The following is a 17857-nucleotide window of genomic DNA, read 5'->3' on the forward strand; positions in this document are numbered from 1 at the left end:
AGCAATTAAAAGAAGGCCTTTGATAAACCAGCCAAACAGCCATGTCATAAAAAGCCAAACACTTAAACAGAGCAATGAGCTCTCAGTACGTGGAACACAATATGAAATTCAATGACTTAGAATATTCCCAGTTGGACAGTTTTTCTTAAATATTCAAAAAATTAGAAAAAAATAAATATTAATATACATATGATTGCATGTCTGAAATATTATTTTTCAAACGCAGTAATATAAATTAAGATATTTAATATATCAAGGCAGACCCACTAATCCAATCATGTTGTGTATTAAATACTTAAGTGGGTTCTTTAACCAGCTGCTTGTGGTTCCCGGAGTTCAGGCAGGACTAGCTTATCTAAACACAAAGGAGAATAATTATTTTTTCAACCCCTAAATAGCAGCACCAAGTCAAAACTATCCCACCCCTTTGACACACACATGCAAATTGCTGGTGTGTCAAGACATATTTATCTTGATCAACTCAGAATGAATTCTAGCTTTTCCCCTTTAACTGAGGAACAGCAAGCTAAGTTGCAATGAAGATCTTACTCCTTCTTACAACTGCAGTGGCCTGTTTAACATGTGAGCCTTTTCTTTTAATGCGATAATAACAACTGATCAAGATAAACAGACCAACTAGTCAAGTCTTTTTTTTCCCAATAAAGCTTAGCATCTGTGTAACCCTGCAGTCACGACACTAATTTGTTTCTCCTAATTTAACGACTTTATTTTCTCCTTGTAATTAATAATAATAATTGCATACACTTATATAGCGCTTTTCTGGACACTCCACTCAAAGCACTTTACAGGTAATGGGGACTCCCCTCCACCACCAATGTGCAGCCCCACCTGGATGATGCGACAGCAGCCATAGTGCTCCAGAACACTCCCCACACATCAGCTATCAGTGGGGAGGAGAGCAGAGTAATGTAGGCAATTCAGAGGGGGGTTATTAGGAGGCCATGATTGGTAAGGGCCAATGGGAAATTTGGCCAGGACACTGCGGTGACACCCCTACTCTTTTTGAGAAACGCCCTGGGATTTTTAATGACCACAGAGAGTCAGGACCTCAGTTTTACATCTCATCCGAAGGACGGCGCCTGTTTACGGTATAGCGTCCCCATCACTATACTGGGGCATTAGGACCCACATGGACCGCAGGGTGAGCACCCCCTGCTGGCCCCACTAACACCACTTCCAGCAGCAAACTTAGTTTTTTCCCAGGAGGTCTCCCATCCAGGTACTGACCAGGCTCACACCTGCTTAGCTTCAGTGGGTTTCCAGTCGTGAGTTGCAGGGTGATATTGCTGCTGGCTTATGTAGGTGCTCAATCGCATACACTGTCTTGTAAAACCTCAGGATTCACCTTTGGCGATTATTACATGCACTGGATTCGTCAGGCTCCTGGGAAGGGCTTGTAGTGGGTTGCACACATCAGCTATTGGGCAGGTACCGACATAAAGTATGGGTCCGCTGTCCAGGGAAGATTCACCATCTCCAGAGACAATCCCAAAAGCACACTGAACCTACAGATGAACAGCCTGAAGACTGAAGACACTGCTGTGTATTACTGCGCTAGAGACTCACAGTGAGAGAAGTGAAGCCGGAGCCCTGACAAAAACCCTTGAGTGCACAAACTGAAAGGGGATGTTAGAAAGGGGAATAATGAAACTCAACAGAAAGCACTGTGCATTCCTGCTTTAACCACTAAGTTACAATAAGAATAATCCCATCAGGGAAGGCATTCAGAGGAAACCTGTTTTGATCTACTGAGAAAATAAGACCCTCAGATATTAAACACCTGTTAGGCAATTAGTGGTTCATAGTGTCTTGTTAATACGGGATATGTGTGTTTTTAATGGAGGTGTTACTGTACACATCTCTCCACTGGCAGGGTCTCCACACTAAGAAGTAGAATGAATTTGAATTCAGTCAAGGGAGTTATTGAGCTTGAAAGAGATCGTTGCTTAATTTTAGTTTAACTGTTCTTCCTGTTGTATCCTCCTGAGGGCAGAAGAGACAATAAATGTACAGGGAATTTCTAGATGAAACATTGAGAATCTGTGTAGTTTTTAACAATGGCATTATATATCATATGTGTAATGCAGTACCGTATAACATAAGTTTTACTCTAACCCAGGTTCTGACTGTCTGACAGTCAGGACACTGTTCATAAGAGTAGGGATGTACAGTCTAACCAGCCTCAAATTCCACTTTGATTTAATGGGCGAAGCAGATTCTGACTCTTCTCCCTTATGTGCAAGTCGGGCTGCTGGTGCAGAAAGGCTGTCACAGTGTCACCTTGATGAAGCTGGACTTTAGCACTGGGTACAGCCAATCATGTCTAAAGCTTATTTTGTGACAAGTACAAACACACAGACACAAACCTGGACCTGAAAAACTGCTAATGGGTTTTCGTTATGACATTGACCACCAGGGGGAGCTGTGGAGGAGGTGCCAGTTCATTATAGTGCACACACACTCACAGGGAGACTGTTGAGACATGAATTGACCAAGTCAGCAGGAAAGTGGTGCTCCCAGAGAAAACCCATGGGGAGAACATGTCAGGCTCCACAAAGACTGGCAGCCCAGTCCAAGGCATTATCTTAGACATACCTTAAGGTAGAAATAAAAACAAAACAAAACACTAAATGCAGCCATATCACATTGCAGCTCAGCGGGTGTGAACCTGGTCAGTACCTGGATGGGAGACTCCTAAGAAAAACTAAGGTTGCTACTGGAAGAGGTGTTAGTGGGGCCAGCAGGGGGTGCTCACCCTGTGGTCTGTGTGGGTCCTAATGCAGTATAGTGATGGGGATGCTGTAGTGTAAAAAGGCGGTGAGATGTAAAACCAATGTCCTGACTCTCTGTAGTCATTAACTAGCTTCATTACTCTGTTCCTCCCCCCCACTAATAGCTAGTGTGTAAGGGGGGATTCTGGAGCACTATGGCTGCCATTGCATCATCTAGGTGGATGCTGCACAGTGGTGGTGGAGGGGAGTCTCTATTACCTGTAAAGCACTTTGAGTTATTATTATTAATTTACTTAATAAAGGCAAACACAAAGCTGAAAAAGCAACATGTGTAGTGTTCAGGTAATTCTATCATATATACTGGAACTAATGGGAGAAATGTGAAACACTGCAATTGTCAGATAATGGCAGGCAAACACTTCCATGATAGTTTGCATTGCATGCAAATCATCACCTGTTTCCTGTATATAACTGACAGTATCCTCACTCTCTGACAGTGAAGCTGCAGTTCCTCAGGAGAGAGACTGTGTGCAGTTTTACACCATGAATTACCTCAGTGTCCTGTGTTTTCTTCTACTGGGACTTTCAGGTAAACTCCCTCATATTCTTTGTATCGTGGTTTATGATCTTCAATCAAAATGGTCAATCCTGATCTGATGTCTGTTTGTCTCCACAGCTGTTACATCCCAGTCCAGCATCACACTGACCCAGCCTGCCTCTGCAGAGGTGAAGAAGCCAGGAGAGTCTCTGAAACTGTCCTGCCAGGTGTCAGGGTTCCAGATCGACAGCAATTGGAAAAGCTGGATCCGACAGGCTCCTGGGAAGGGGCTGGAGTGGTTGCTGAACTATTACAGTGGTAGTTCAGTTGAATACTCCCCTACGATTCAAGGACGTTTCACTCCTTCCATTGACACCTCCTCCAGCACCTTCTTCTTACAAATGAACGACCTGAGAGCTGAAGACACAGCTGTGTATTATTGTGTGAAGTACACAGTGACAAGACTGAACCAAGAGGCCGTACAAAAACCTGCCCTCAGATCTGAGCCTCTCTATACACCACAGGAAACATCTAAGTTGCATGTCAATGATGTGCAGTTAATACTAAATAAAAACTGGGTTAAAAATATCTAAAGAAATTCATTGAATTCAAATTATCTTTCTGTTATTGTAATAATCTTTTTATTTTGCTTTTAACAGTAACAATAACAACAGTAGTAGGTTTGAAGCATACCCATCATTCAAAATAAAATACTATCATCATTCATCTTCCATTCTCAGGAAGGCTAGAAGTATTGCTAAGAATAAAAGTCATCCTGGCTTCTCATTTTTCTCCCCCCTTCCCTCTGGTAAGTGTAATAGGAGCATAAAGGCATGTACATCCAGGTTCAGAGAAAGTTTCTTCCCACAAGCTGAACAGATTCAGAGGAAACCTGTTTTTTTCTAATGAGACAATAAGCCCCTCAGATATGAAACACCTGCAAGGTGCATAATGGCATATGAACACTGGCTGTGTGTGTTATTAATGAAGGTGTTACTGTACACATTTCTCTACAGGCAGGGTCTCAACAGTCAGAATAAGAAGGAATTGACTTTCAGTGGAGAAAAATAATTTTGCTTGATAGACTCTGTAATTCCTGCTGTTTCCTACTGAGGGCAGCAGAGGTAAATAATGCTGAAGAGTTTTTTGCCAAAAAGACTGAGAAACCTGTGTGATTTTTAACAAAGTTATTACACATCCTATATGTGAAATGCAGTAACATATAAATTTAACTCTACCTCAGGTCCCGACTATTGATCATTATAAAGGAAAATGTTCATAAGAGTAGGGGTACATTGCCTGACCAACCTCAGGGTCCACTTTGGTTCATTGAACAAAGCTATTTCTCACTCCTCTCCTTTATCGTCTGTGCAGGCGAAGAAGAGCTGCCGCGTGTCACACTGATGAGGCTGCACATTAGCGCTGGGTGCTGTGAGTCCCGTTTTTATACTGTATGTGAAGCTTATTTTGCAACCAGTACAAATACACAGACACAAACCCGGACCTGAAAACTGCCAATGGGTTTTTGGTATAAAACTGACCACCAGGGTGAGCTGTGGAGGAGATGCCAGTTCACTACAGTGGACACGCACTCACAGGGACTCTGTTGAGACATGAGTTAACCTAGTCAGCAGGAAAGTGCTCCTCCCAGAGAAAACCCATGGGGATAACGTCGGGCTCCACAAAGATGGGCACCTCGTACGAGTTATAATCCTTGAGGTACCAAAAAATAAACAAGAAAATAAACTAAATTAGTTAAAGTCTTCATGTAATGATCATATACTGTATATATAATGGGGAATATAGATATACCTGTATTGATGCCCCGGCTAGCTCTGTTGGTAAAGCATCATATTCTCAGGGTAGTGGTTTGGTGTCCCACCTCAGGCACCAGGTCCTCCATGTTGGAGGATGGGCACAAGGCTAATAACCCTGTCCCATATAAAACAAGTGTTACGGAAACAGCAACAGGATGTTGCTGCCCCACATGCCAGCGGTGGCCTAAAGGGAAATACATCCATCCATCAGATATATTGAGAAAAGTAGTTAATGGCACTCAAATACTACCATGATAGTTTGCATTGCATGCAAATCACCATCTGTTTCCTGTATATAACTGACAGCATCCTCACTCTCTAATAGTGAAGCTGAAGTTCCTCAGGAGAGAGACTGTGTCCAGTTGTACATCATGAATCACCTCAGTGTCCTGTGTTTTCTTCTGCTGGGACTTTCAGGTAAAATCCCTCCTATTCTGTGTCGCTTGGTTCATGAGCTTCATCCACAATGGTGAATCCTGGGCTGATGTCTTTCTGTTTCCACAGCTGTTACAGCCCAGTCCAGCATCACACTGACCCAGCCTGCCTCTGCAGAGGTGAAGAAGCCAGGAGAGTCTCTGAAACTGTCCTGCCAGGTGTCAGGGTTTTCCATAGGCAGCTACTGGAAAGGCTGGATCCGACAGGCTTCTGGGAAGGGACTGGAGTGGTTGGCATTCTACTATGATGAGAGCAACACAAAGTACTATGCCTCTTCAGTCCAAGGACGTTTCACTGCCTCCATGGACACCTCCTCCAGCACCTTCTTCTTACAAATGAACAACCTGAGAGCTGAAGACACAGCTGTGTATTACTGTGCAAGAGACACAGTGACACAACTGAACCAAGAGGCCGTACAAAAACCTGCTCTCAGCACTGAGCTCCTCTCCACACAGCAGGAAACATCTGAGCCTCATGACAATGATGTGACCAGATACCATTTAATTTAAGAATGTCCAAAGAAATTGATAGAATCATTATGTTTTAAACATTTTATATGTCATTGTGCTTTTTTGTTTAGCATTGAATTCTAAACACCCAACTTTTAACTAGTCAAAATGTATATACAGCCTAGATTAAATAGTGTAGCCTCTCCACTCCAAAAGCAGTAAATAGGCCGGTTTTTCACACTAATTCCATGTCAATTATTCTTGTCTCTTTTCATCTAAAAAGATGCCCTGCATATTAACAAACTCATGCCATGGGCTGTATTATTAAATCAATATTAAATCATAATTAAATCATTATTATAAAACCTATCCAGTCTCAACATCACTCAGTTCTGATCGGTAGCAGATCACAGCTGCTGGTTTCTAGATTTATCTATTATTCCAAATTCATGGCTTTTGTTTTTCATTGTGGATGCTGTTGCTTAATTGGTCCACGTTAGCATAGCAATGCAATTATCTTTCAATTTTAGAACAAACAACAGGTTTTTAAAATCTAAATCTAAATTCTTTTTTACCTACGTTTGTTGAAATGCATCACATATTTTACACTTTTGAATCCTCATCTGCCAATTAATAATCAGTCATTGATTAAATGCATTTCAATGAATGCTTTTCAATAGCCCAGATAGCAGCAGGAATGTGGATCAGCTCATCAATGTTACAGTGATCATTTAAATTGCATTTAGCACAATGTGGTCATTATTATTCTCAGATTTGTGAAGTCCTGCATAAGATAATGCTGGATTTTAAGGTAGTTAAAACTGTAAAACATGCAATGTCAATGTTTATAAAACTCATATTGGATCACTTCAATGCTGATAGACTACAAGGACATGCGAAGGAACAAGTAAAGGTTTATTCCGCACTGAAAAGAGAAGAAAAAAAACTCAACATTTTGGCTGTGGAGCCTTCTTCAGGTGTGTGGTGTGTGACAAGGGAGATGCAAACATATTTGCTTTCATAGCATTACTAAACTTAAGTATTTGTTCTGTATTGTCATTTCAATGCTTGTGAGATGTAAATGAAAATAATTGTCAATTAAACTACCACTAGGCCAGCTAGAAAGAAACAATGTAAAGCTCTTTTAAAAACCAGGTGCCTGTTATCCCTCCTACATACTGCACTTGTTGAGTATGTAAGTGCTGTGCCCCAGATCAGGACATTCTGCTGTCTGTTTTGTAACCCGGTGCATTCCACACAGTGTGTTGTAGACATGATGATTTTTTTTAAATAAAAAAAAATGTTCTTCTCCATGAAATATCTGATACACTACAAAAGGCACAATAGTTTCACACAATATTGTGAGCCAGGCAGCAGCTACCGTAATTCTCTGAAGTTCTTTTGCTCTCATTTTGAATTTTAAAAGTCTGATTGGATAGTATATAGCCTAAGAAAGTAATTTAAAGCATGTAAGAAATGATTCAGGTGGGTAACTGCGTCAGCATGCGTAGGCTGCAAAGGAACAAGTAATAGGTTTATTCCATGCTGAAAAAAAGAAGAAAGAGAAAACAACGTTTTGGCCATGGAGCCTTCTTCAGGTGTGAGGAAGAAATGATGCCATGAATAACAAAATTGCATATTTCATTTATTATAAAACCATGAACATTAAACGAATCTTATTACTTGCCAGTGGGTGTTTGTTATGATGCAGCCGTGGTTTAACAGAGCTGCAGCGCGATGACTGCCTACGAAGCCCGATCAGAGAAGCTCAGAAAGAAAATCACTCTGTATAGTGAAGGGAGAGAAATGATACAGGCAGATTGAAAACAGCCAATGTCTGGGGAACTGGAAAAAAAAACTGGGCAAGGGCTGTCTGACAAAAGGGGTAAAGTCCAGCGGAGAAACAGCTGCCTGGCTAATGGCAATAGGAATGGAGGTGCCTCCTAAAAAGGCAGTGAATCCATCTGGAAAAAAACTAGAAGCAGTCAGTGGACTGAGTCTTCAGGAGGCTGGCATACTAACAGGGGCGAAAGTGAGAGACTGCTGAATCAGAGCTCTAAAGATAAGATTACTTTATTGGCCATATACAATTTCTTGTATGAGGAATTTGTCTTTTCACATACCTAACATGCTCTCCATGAGACACACACAGAGACAGGAAGAAAAGCTTGGGGTCTATGTGCAGGGATTTACACAGAATCCCTGGACCAGCTGGAGTTAAGGGTCTTGCTCAGGGGCCCAATGGAGTAGCATTCCTCTGCCAGCTGCAGGATACAAACCAGCAACCTGCCAGCCATAGGTACAGAGCCTTACCACAGAGCCACCACGGCAGATAGCAGAGGATGGTTTCGATCCATCACCCTCTGGGGTATGGGCCCAGCACGCGTCCGCTGCGCCACTCTGCTGTGAAGAGAAGAAACAGGTTTTTAGGTGGGACTGGATAATACCTGGAACGGTGGAACAATAATCGATTGTCTGGTCTCCTTTATTACATTTTTGTACTTTTTTCCTACAAAAACAAATCCTAAAACATCTAGGACATAAGAACCAAAACATAGTTTAAATTAAAATTACAGCTTTTAAAGTTTTCGAGAGCTTGGCCCCAAGTCATTCCTCCAAAAGAATTTCCTTTTTCCTAATAGGTACAGATGTACACAGCCTCTTGAAGTATCCTCCCTTTGTCATTCATCTATTGTATTCTCTAAAAGAGATTCTCTAAGAGTTCTGAGGGTTTTGCCCCACTACTTAAAATTTCACTCTTGTCTGATAGATGTGGGTGTACTTAATTGAGATAGAATAGTTTTGTCCTTCCAAGAATAATGTACTGTATAGCCCATCAAAATTTGTCTTTTTCTCATTCATTAGCTGCATTCTCTTTGACCCAGTACATTGTTGCTAGGGCTTTGCCCCAGTACTAAAAATCACTGCCATAAAATAATCTCATTTTTTTCATAATGGGTACAAGTGTACTTAAATTTTCTATAATAGTATCATCCTGACCTTCTAAAACACCTTATACTTGGTTGTTGTCATTCATGGTGAATCACTCAATGGTGCCAATCGGTGCCAACCACTCAAAATACACTTTTTTCATCAACAGAGGTTACCTCACCCATGTTATCGATTGCGCCCTCACCCAAACCAAAAACAGCCCCAGACCATCAACTTGATCAGGAACTCCCGGCCTCACAACCACATTCTTTTGGTGCTTCTCTATTACCCTTTCTATCCCCTGGACTATTCATGACAACTTTTCCATTTTACAGGATGATCCCTCCATTGGGGCCCCCTTTTCTGAGTGCCCCATCATCTCATATCATCAACCACTTAATCTGCGGAACCTCCTTGTTCACAACTCCCTTGACCGCCCTCAGCAATCATCCACACCAGGCACTTTCCCCTGCAACAGAGCTCGCTGTATCACCTGCAAATACATATTTAACACCTCAAGAGGGACCGAGACACCAGCAATTACGGCCATCTAGCTTTCGTCCCTGACATCCGAGTGAAAATGCGTTTCCGGAGTCTCTAATTGAGAGCCCTATATGAAATGCTTACGTGGCTAATTACATCATTCATCGCAGAACCACGCTGAAAGCACCATTGCTCAGGTCCATAATTTTTCCCTTCTCATTCTAACTAGAGTATACTTTCTTGTTGCTTTCTTTATGTAATTTTCATGATCACTCCTAAAAAAACCCACAGATCCATTCCACACCAACTATATCTTCTTCGGAGATATCTGACAGTAAGTCAGTCAAATCCGCACTCCCAGAATGCCTCACTGTGGCCTTGTCAATTAAATTAAAAGGCGGGCAGTGGGTGGCTCTATGGCTGAAAGGTTGCTGGTTCAAATCCTGTGGCCAGCAGAGAAATCCTACTCTGTTGGGCCCCTGAGCAAGGCCCTTAAGATTCACCCCTTTACCAATGTTTTCTCCCTAATCGATTAATTAACTCCAAATCTTTCTGGAATGTTTGTCCCTGACTTTCTGCCTGCATAGTTTGCTCATGTCTCTCGCCAATATCTTCATGAAGGATTTTTTTAATTTTTTCATAATTTTTGCTATCATATAAAGTTAAGCATTAGAACTTCAAGATTAATGGAGTAGTATTGACATTCCTTTCAAAATTATTTTATAAAGATTAAAGCAAAATCATTTTTTGTATCACAAAATAGAAGATCTTTTATATTGTGGCACCCCCGCCTGGCGTTGCGGCCGAAGAGCGCCCAGCTAGAGTGCGTGGTGAGGGGCAGGATGGGAATGATAGCCTAGGTAGGGACTAGGGAGCCTCTGGTCAGCACCTCTGACCATCTGGAACGGCTGTACATGGTGTGAATGTACTGTAAAATAGTTATCCCAGATACCGTAAAATAGTTATCCCCCCAGTTTTGCACTCTTTTTATACCTGTGCCCACTTTCCACCCTTTACCGACGTATCTGTACCAGAAATGACCCTTGTGTGCTGTAGCCTGTTTTGTTGGGTTTTATTTCTTGCTGCTAAGCTGGACTCCTGTCTGACAACAAAAGCGCTGACTATTTGTACTAAAAGAGCCTGAATTCTTGTCTCCATCCTCGCTGAACCTGTGATGCTACAATTTATATAAATAAAGTAAACACATTACTCTTAATTGTTACTGCATCTGTCTTATTTCAAGTCATAACTTCAATTGAAGTTATGTATTTCAATGACATAGCGGCTGTTGTATTTAAAAAGGTGCTCCAGCAGGGGGCTGTCATTGCATGACTGTCAAACCCAGCTGATAAAAACTATCTGCTGTGCCAACCTGCCAAGGCCAACCAGACACTCACGTTCAGTCAATGACAGAAGCAATAAAGTTATACTGTATGTAATACTGCCTAATGATCGTGCAGACACAGAGATCATAACCTTGATATTTAGAATAATCATAACTTGATAAAGAGGTGTGTCAGCATAAGAGCAGCACAGTCTGGCATTGATGAAGCTGTACAAACAAGAGCTTAAAGCTGTTGATTCATTGGTGTCAGTGTCACTTTACCACTCAGGTATTAAAGAGACATAGAGTGATTAAATAATCTTTTAGAAAGCAGGTCTCCTTGCCCAGTGTGTGATTCAGTATTTAAGCTGTGTGTCACAGTGCCCATCCCATGAGGAGGAGTCCATGCAAACTCAGAGGCTTCCTGCCTCATTTATCTCACTGTGCTGGAGAAAAAACAGCTGAGAGTGTTGACTGTCTGGACTGAAGTGTCTCTACAGACCACAGTTTCAACCAGCAACAATGGCTTTTCTCACTGCAATACTCTTAGCAAGCACGTATTTAACAGGTGAGCTTTTCAAACTTTGCTACTAGTGTAAGCGCTAATAGTAATCACTTAATTTCAGATTTTTTTTTCTTCCCACAGGTGTTCAATCCCAGGTCTTGACTGAGTCTGAACCTGCAGTTGTGCAGCCTGGAGGATCTCACAGACTGACCTGTACAGCCTCAGGATTCACATTCAGTAGCTATGCTATGAGCTGGGTCAGACAGGCTCCTGGGAAGGGGCTGGAGTGGGTGGCGCATATTTACAACAGTGGCAGCAGCACATTCTACTCCCAGTCTGTCCAGGGAAGATTCACCATCTCCAGAGACAATTCCAAGAATCAGCTGTACTTACAGATGAGCAGCCTGAAGACTGAAGACACTGCTGTGTATTACTGCGCTAAAGACTCACAGTAAGAGAAGTGAAGCCTGAGCCCTGACAAAAACCCTCAAGTGTAACAGGTTTCATTCACAAACAGGAAGCCTGATAGTACTTTCACTTTTTAAAATATAAATGAAACAGCTGAACTGAGAGTTTCCATAGGGTGAACCTGTAAGTGATTTGACCTCATGTCAAGCCAGTACCTCAAGTCCTGAAACCTATATGAAATTAATTTCCTTATCCATTTACGACCAATAAACAGTCATCTTAGTTCCTCAATGTACACTACATTGTCATGATGTTATGAATGTCAACACTAAATCAATCCACAGTCACAGTGTAGAATCTGACCTGGGTTACTTCCTGACTCTGGCCTGAGTGCATATGAAGTAACAGACACCTGTTTTAGATGACATTTCAGGTTTTTGATCTACTGAGAAAGTAAGCCCAGCCTCTCAGGGAATTACTGGCAGGGAGTCAGTGGTAGACATTGGCATGTGGTTTTGTGGTTTTGTGTGATTTGAATGAAAGTGTGTGGTTTCTACATCTTGCATGTAAAAAATATCATCTAACTTAAGAGTTAGTACATAGTGGTATATTAACTGTGGGTGTGTGTGTGTTTTGAATGAAGGTGTTACATACAGTAGCTCTCCGTTGGCCAGGTCTCCACACTTAGAATTATTTCCCTTTGAGTGGGGAGAAATATTGACCTTGAAAGTTGTATTTTGCTCAAAGACTTAAGCGTTACTCTAACCCAGGTTCTGACTATTGGTTAATGCAGATCCCAGGACACTGTACATGAGCGCAGTTTATCAGCTTGTAGTCCTATTTTGATTTAATGGCAGTTTCTCCCTCACACCTCATGCCAACAGCAAGTGAAAATGGCAGCTCCAGGAAACCTCCAGGACAATTTTGCTCTTCATTATATAATGAAATTATCTGCGATATCATCTCTTGGTGGTGTAGATGTTACAAATGTCTTGAATTTTCCCTAAAAAGATATTGAATAATTACGAGCTATGGTGTCCCAACCCTTCTCACTGGACTGAAGCAAGGCAGTCCAGTCAAGGTCCTGGGAGGCCAGTGTGTGCTTACAGGTCTTCATTCCAACTCTTAATAAGCTCAATTGGCCTATTACCGACATGATTGATCCATTAATAGGTACTGCCAGTTCTTCATGCGCTACTGCTTTAAAGAAGCCAGGAAAATCTGCAGGCACAGCACCTCCTGCAGGACTGGGATTAGACAACCTGTATTATAGATATGGTCTCTGGATCCTCTCCATTGTCATTTCAGCTAATCAGCTCATTAGTCCCTATGCTCTGGAAATTGAATGTAAACTCCAGTCTGTAAGGACTGGTATCTGCTGTAAAGATTGGTATCTGCTGTCACCCTCATGTTAGCTAACTGTTTTCATTTCTTTTATGTAAAGTTATAAAAAGGGTTAAGGCATGGTAAAGTAATTAACTGCACTTCTGATACATTACCCAATTGGCGTGCCATTCTTACAGGTGCTTTGTGTCTTACAATTCTTGAACAGAGCAACTAACAGCCATCTTCAGAGTTTTAAAAACACCTCACCAAGACACCTTTGTGAAAAAAAAACCATGCAGTTTATGATATGATGGATTTCTAACCAAATTTCAGAATATCCATCCATTCATTTTCTAATCACTTTACCGCTTACTCCAATTCAAGACCCAATCCTAGCACACAATGGGTATAAGGCTGGGTACATGCTGGACGGAACACCAGTCCATTGCAGGACGAACAAACTCAAACTCTAACATGCACACACTCACACCAAGGCCAATTATGAGAAAGTGAGAAACCTGGAGGAAACTCATGTGAACATGAGATGAAAATACAAAGTCCACACAGATAGCACCCCAGGTCTGGAATGGAATGGAACCAAGGGCACTACCACTTAGCATTTCTGCTGGAGTTAGCAAAATGCTATCATGATGATATTCCCACCATATACTGTCCAGTATAGGTACAGGTATCAATGAATGATTTTTTATTCAATTTTAGCAAGTAGAGAAATTGAGTTAGTAATTCCTCATTAACTGTTTTGAATCTATGTACTTTTGCAGAATACTAAAGATTTGATTGCTTGGCGCTGTAGGTCATTTAAGATTGAAAACCAAAAATCATCTATATGTTATGTTGCCTCCAAAGAAAGACACCCTAGAGAGTCCTCTGAGCAGCTGGGGTCTTAAGTTATACCATGCTCAGTGCTCTTATATTGCCTTGTATGCAAACTTTTTGCAACAGCTGCCTGAATATAACTGAAAGTGAAACGGTAGTTTCCTAAAACAGCGGCCGTGCTTGGATTTACACCATGAGTTTCCTGTGTGTTCTGTATCCTTGCCTGCTTCTACTTTCAGGTACAAAGAGGATTTTGCTATTGAGACTATGACACTGCATTTTAAGCACTAAAAATCAGAATCTTGATGTTATTTACCAGTTATTTGCCAACTGTCTTCACAGCTGTTGAAACACAGTGCAACATCACACTGACACAGCCGGCCTCAGTGGAACCAAAGAAAATTGGAGAATCTGTTTAGCTGTCCTGTGTGGTTTCTGGGTTCGGTATACGTGACCACCACTGTGGTCCGCCAAGCCCCTGGGAAGGGTTTGGAGTGGTTGGCCAGTTACCATACTGAGAGTTTAACTAACTATTATGCGCCTTCAGTCAAAGGGCGCTTTTTTGCCTCCATTGACACCTCTTCCAGCACCTTCTTCTTACAAATGAACGACCTGAGAGCTGAAGACACAGCTGTGTATTACTGTGCGAGACACACACTAAGACAATTGTACCAAGTAGCCTGACAAAGACCTTCCCTCAGCACAGAGCAGGAAACGTCTGAGCTGCACAATATTGATATTGTTTATGCAGGATGTCGGTACTACAATACACTGATGTTTTCAGCCCTGAATATTTGTCAAAACCTCCAAAGTCCAGCATTGCCCGAGGTGCAACTTAAGAACTGGGAGAGCTGATACCTCTAAGCCAGTACAAATATGAGAAAGTCCCTGGATCAAAGTAATCTTCTGATAGCACATCTATATTGGAAAGTCTGGCACACAGCGACAAATAAATTTCCCATACATTTCCATCAAACAACTAAAAAGGTACACTGTGTGGTTTCTGTTGTTTACCAGACTACAACCTATGCCCACATCCTCTGCTATATGTGACAACCCATTAGGCATGTTCTAACATAAGCAGGACCAGGCAACCAGACACTCAGATACACAGCAGTAAGATTCAAAAACAGTGTTCTTTATTTAAAGTCTAACAAGAGAAACAAACATACACCATAACAAACACAGCTTTTTTTAGCTTCTCACTAAATGTTTCAATTCCTAACTTTCATAACCAGATAGTAAGCTGCTATACCATAGTTAAAGGATAGTTACATAGTATATAATTCTATTTTCTGTAGTTTAGAATGTAGTAGTATGTATAGTGCTACACTATTATGGAGTAGGGTCATTGAATGAAATACATACATATATCTGGTCTACATGACATTTCATGATTTGTGATGTATTTTATGATTGCAGAAGGAGTAATGCAAATGTGTGTCAATTTAAGATTCATATTGTAACGCATACGGCCACCACTGTGGGTTGTTAGAGCCGGCTTACCAGAGCGGTGACGTCACCGCCCTTCCCTGTGAATAGCAGGGGCCGCAGCCGCCAGGCTGATGGGAGATTTCCCTTTAGCTCAAGAGGCTGGGTCCCTGTTGAGCGATGCCGGAGGCCTGGGTTTGAGTCCCCCACAGTGGGGGGCCGATCTGATGCGGCAGAGGCGAGGGTGCCCACGTGAACCCTGAAGCGCTACAATATTGTCATGAAAATATGAATATTCATCTTAAAAAAACACACACACATAAAAGTTGCTCCTCTTACATAACGGAGTGAGGTCATTAACACTATGAATTTGAAAACCACAGGGGGGCTGCAATCACACCAGACAGTACAACTCCATCCACTTTCCACCACTTTCCACCACAGGATCGAGAGGTAGTCAGACCCTCTCCTGGCAAACAACTAGTTCAAGGAGGGATACACCCTGGATGTGACGCTAGACCATCTGCTGCGATATAAGGCAGTACAGAAATCCCAAGTGTTATGTGTACATTGTTGTAACAGAGATGAAGTGTAAAATAACTGAGTTTATTGCATGCAAGGAACAATTAGATCAAAGTATTGTTCAGAATATAGGTACAAAACTTCCAGTTTTTATAGCAAACTCCAGTCGTGTTTCTGAGGCAAATTGTTACCATGGTAATAGAGGGAAGGCAACTGGTGTTTGGAGATTTCCCAGACTTTAACCACTTTTAATGGTTGGTCTTAGGTTTCCTTGGTTGGGGGAAACTAATTCCAGCTTGCATCTGAAATTCTTATCAGTTAACCCCCATCCCAGCGATAACTCAAAGCCTGGAATGTCTTGTGTCACAAGAAATCAGTTAACCCCTTCTTCACATCTTATATATTTCTTCAACATTAACACACATGATTCACAGGGTAATGATAGTGACATGCATGCTAATAATGCAGCTGAGACAAATCTGCATACAGTAAATGCATTTGCCACCCATTTTCAAGCACTAAAATTAAAATTGTAAATAAAAAGACATTAAGGTACATATTGAAATATAATCCTTCACTGGCTTCACCATAGATGAAATTTTAATGTAAAAGCCAGATGATCCCTTATAAAAAGAATGAAGGAGTCAATGTTAAATCAACACTTAAATCCATTTCCCTGCCACAAATTCCAAACTTGTCCCTGAATTTTAATTTTCTGAAATCTGCACCCTTCATGTATACTGTATGTCCAATGGGAAGCCAAAGTCAGCATTGAAATTCTATCTGAGTTTATCATTTTCAATCTGAGTGGAATGAATCTGAACATAACCAGTCTTTCTATTTTACAATGGATAAAAGGGGACAAGAAGTTAATACCATCAGGAGCAGCAGTGACCATCATCTGAAGGAATATAAGAGCTCTATGATAGTTTACATTGCATGCAAATCACCATCTGTTTCCTGTATATAACTGACTGCATCTCCACTCTCTAACAGAGAAGCTGCAGCTCCTCAGGAGAGAGACTGTGTCCATTTTTACACCATGAATCACCTCAGTGTCCTGTGTTTTCTTCTGCTGGGACTTTCAGGTAAAATTGCTCCTGTTCTGTGTCGCTTGCTGTATGAGCTTGGTTCACAATGGTGTGCCCTGAGCTGATGTCTGTTTGTTTCCACAGCTGTTACAGCCCAGTCCAGCATCACACTGACCCAGCCTGCCTCCGCAGATTTGAAGAAGCCAGGAGAGTCTCTGAAACTGTCCTGCCAGGTGTCTGGATTCCAGATAGACAGCTATTGGAAAGGCTGGATCCGACAGGCTCCTGGGAAGGGGCTGGAGTGGTTGACCAGTTACTATAATGAAGGCAACAAGTACTATGCCTCTTCAGTCCAAGGACGTTTCACTGCCTCCATGGACACCTCCTCCAGCACCTTCTTCTTACAAATGAACAACCTGAAAGCTGAAGACACAGCCGTGTATTACTGTGCGAAAGACACAGTGACACGACTGAACTGAGAGGCCGTACAAAAACCTGTCCTCAGCACTGAGCCCCTCTCCACACAACAGGAAACATCTGAGCCACATGTCAAAGATGGTGCTATTAATACAGAGCAAGCAGATAACCTTTGGGTTAAACATGTCTAAAGAGATGGAAAGAATCATTATTTTTCTAAACCTCTTATATCTCACTGTTTAACACTTTAGCATTGAATTATTTGCACACAATATAATAATAACCATAATAAAAACAGAAGTACAGACTAGAGTAATTATGAAAATGCATGTGCAAAAGATTTTTCAGTGCTGCAAGAACTATTTTTGAGCAGAGAACCACTAGGTGGCAGCAGACCCCATGATTTAAAGTTGTAATAGAGGGATCCCCTTCGCTTAACAGGTGCTCCAGAAATCCAATGCTGGACAGCTACTCCAAGTGTCAAGAGCTTTTATTGATTAACGTGGTCCTGAAGTGTAGTGCTAGAAGAGACCTTGATCCCCGCAAATAATAACATATTACATAAGACAACATACATTTCTTTAATGGTGGAGTGGTGGCACTGTGGCTAAGGAGCCACGTCTGTGGCTGGAAAGTTGTTGGTTTGAATC

At 41.6% G+C, this 17857-nt stretch overlaps 1 pseudogene and 2 gene segments (V, D, J or C); all 3 read left to right on the plus strand.

Moving 5' to 3' along the window:
• The first annotated feature begins 3296 nt into the window (after positions 1-3296).
• LOC148833916 (immunoglobulin heavy variable 3-53 pseudogene) lies at positions 3297-4695 on the plus strand (annotated as a pseudogene).
• Positions 4696-5435: 740 nt separating this feature from the next.
• Positions 5436-7338, plus strand: LOC148833917 (Ig heavy chain V region-like). The segment is given in 2 exon segments: positions 5436-5525; positions 5613-7338. Coding segments are annotated over 2 exon segments (486 nt in total).
• Positions 7339-11483: 4145 nt separating this feature from the next.
• On the plus strand, positions 11484-17301 carry LOC148833918 (Ig heavy chain V region-like). The segment is given in 3 exon segments: positions 11484-11686; positions 16756-16847; positions 16935-17301. Coding segments are annotated over 3 exon segments (630 nt in total).
• The last annotated feature ends 556 nt before the right edge of the window (positions 17302-17857 follow it).

Source organism: Atractosteus spatula, chromosome 5 (genome assembly GCF_055471065.1).
Source record: "Atractosteus spatula isolate fAtrSpa1 chromosome 5, fAtrSpa1.hap1, whole genome shotgun sequence".
Classification (NCBI taxonomy): Eukaryota; Metazoa; Chordata; class Actinopteri; order Semionotiformes; family Lepisosteidae; genus Atractosteus; species Atractosteus spatula.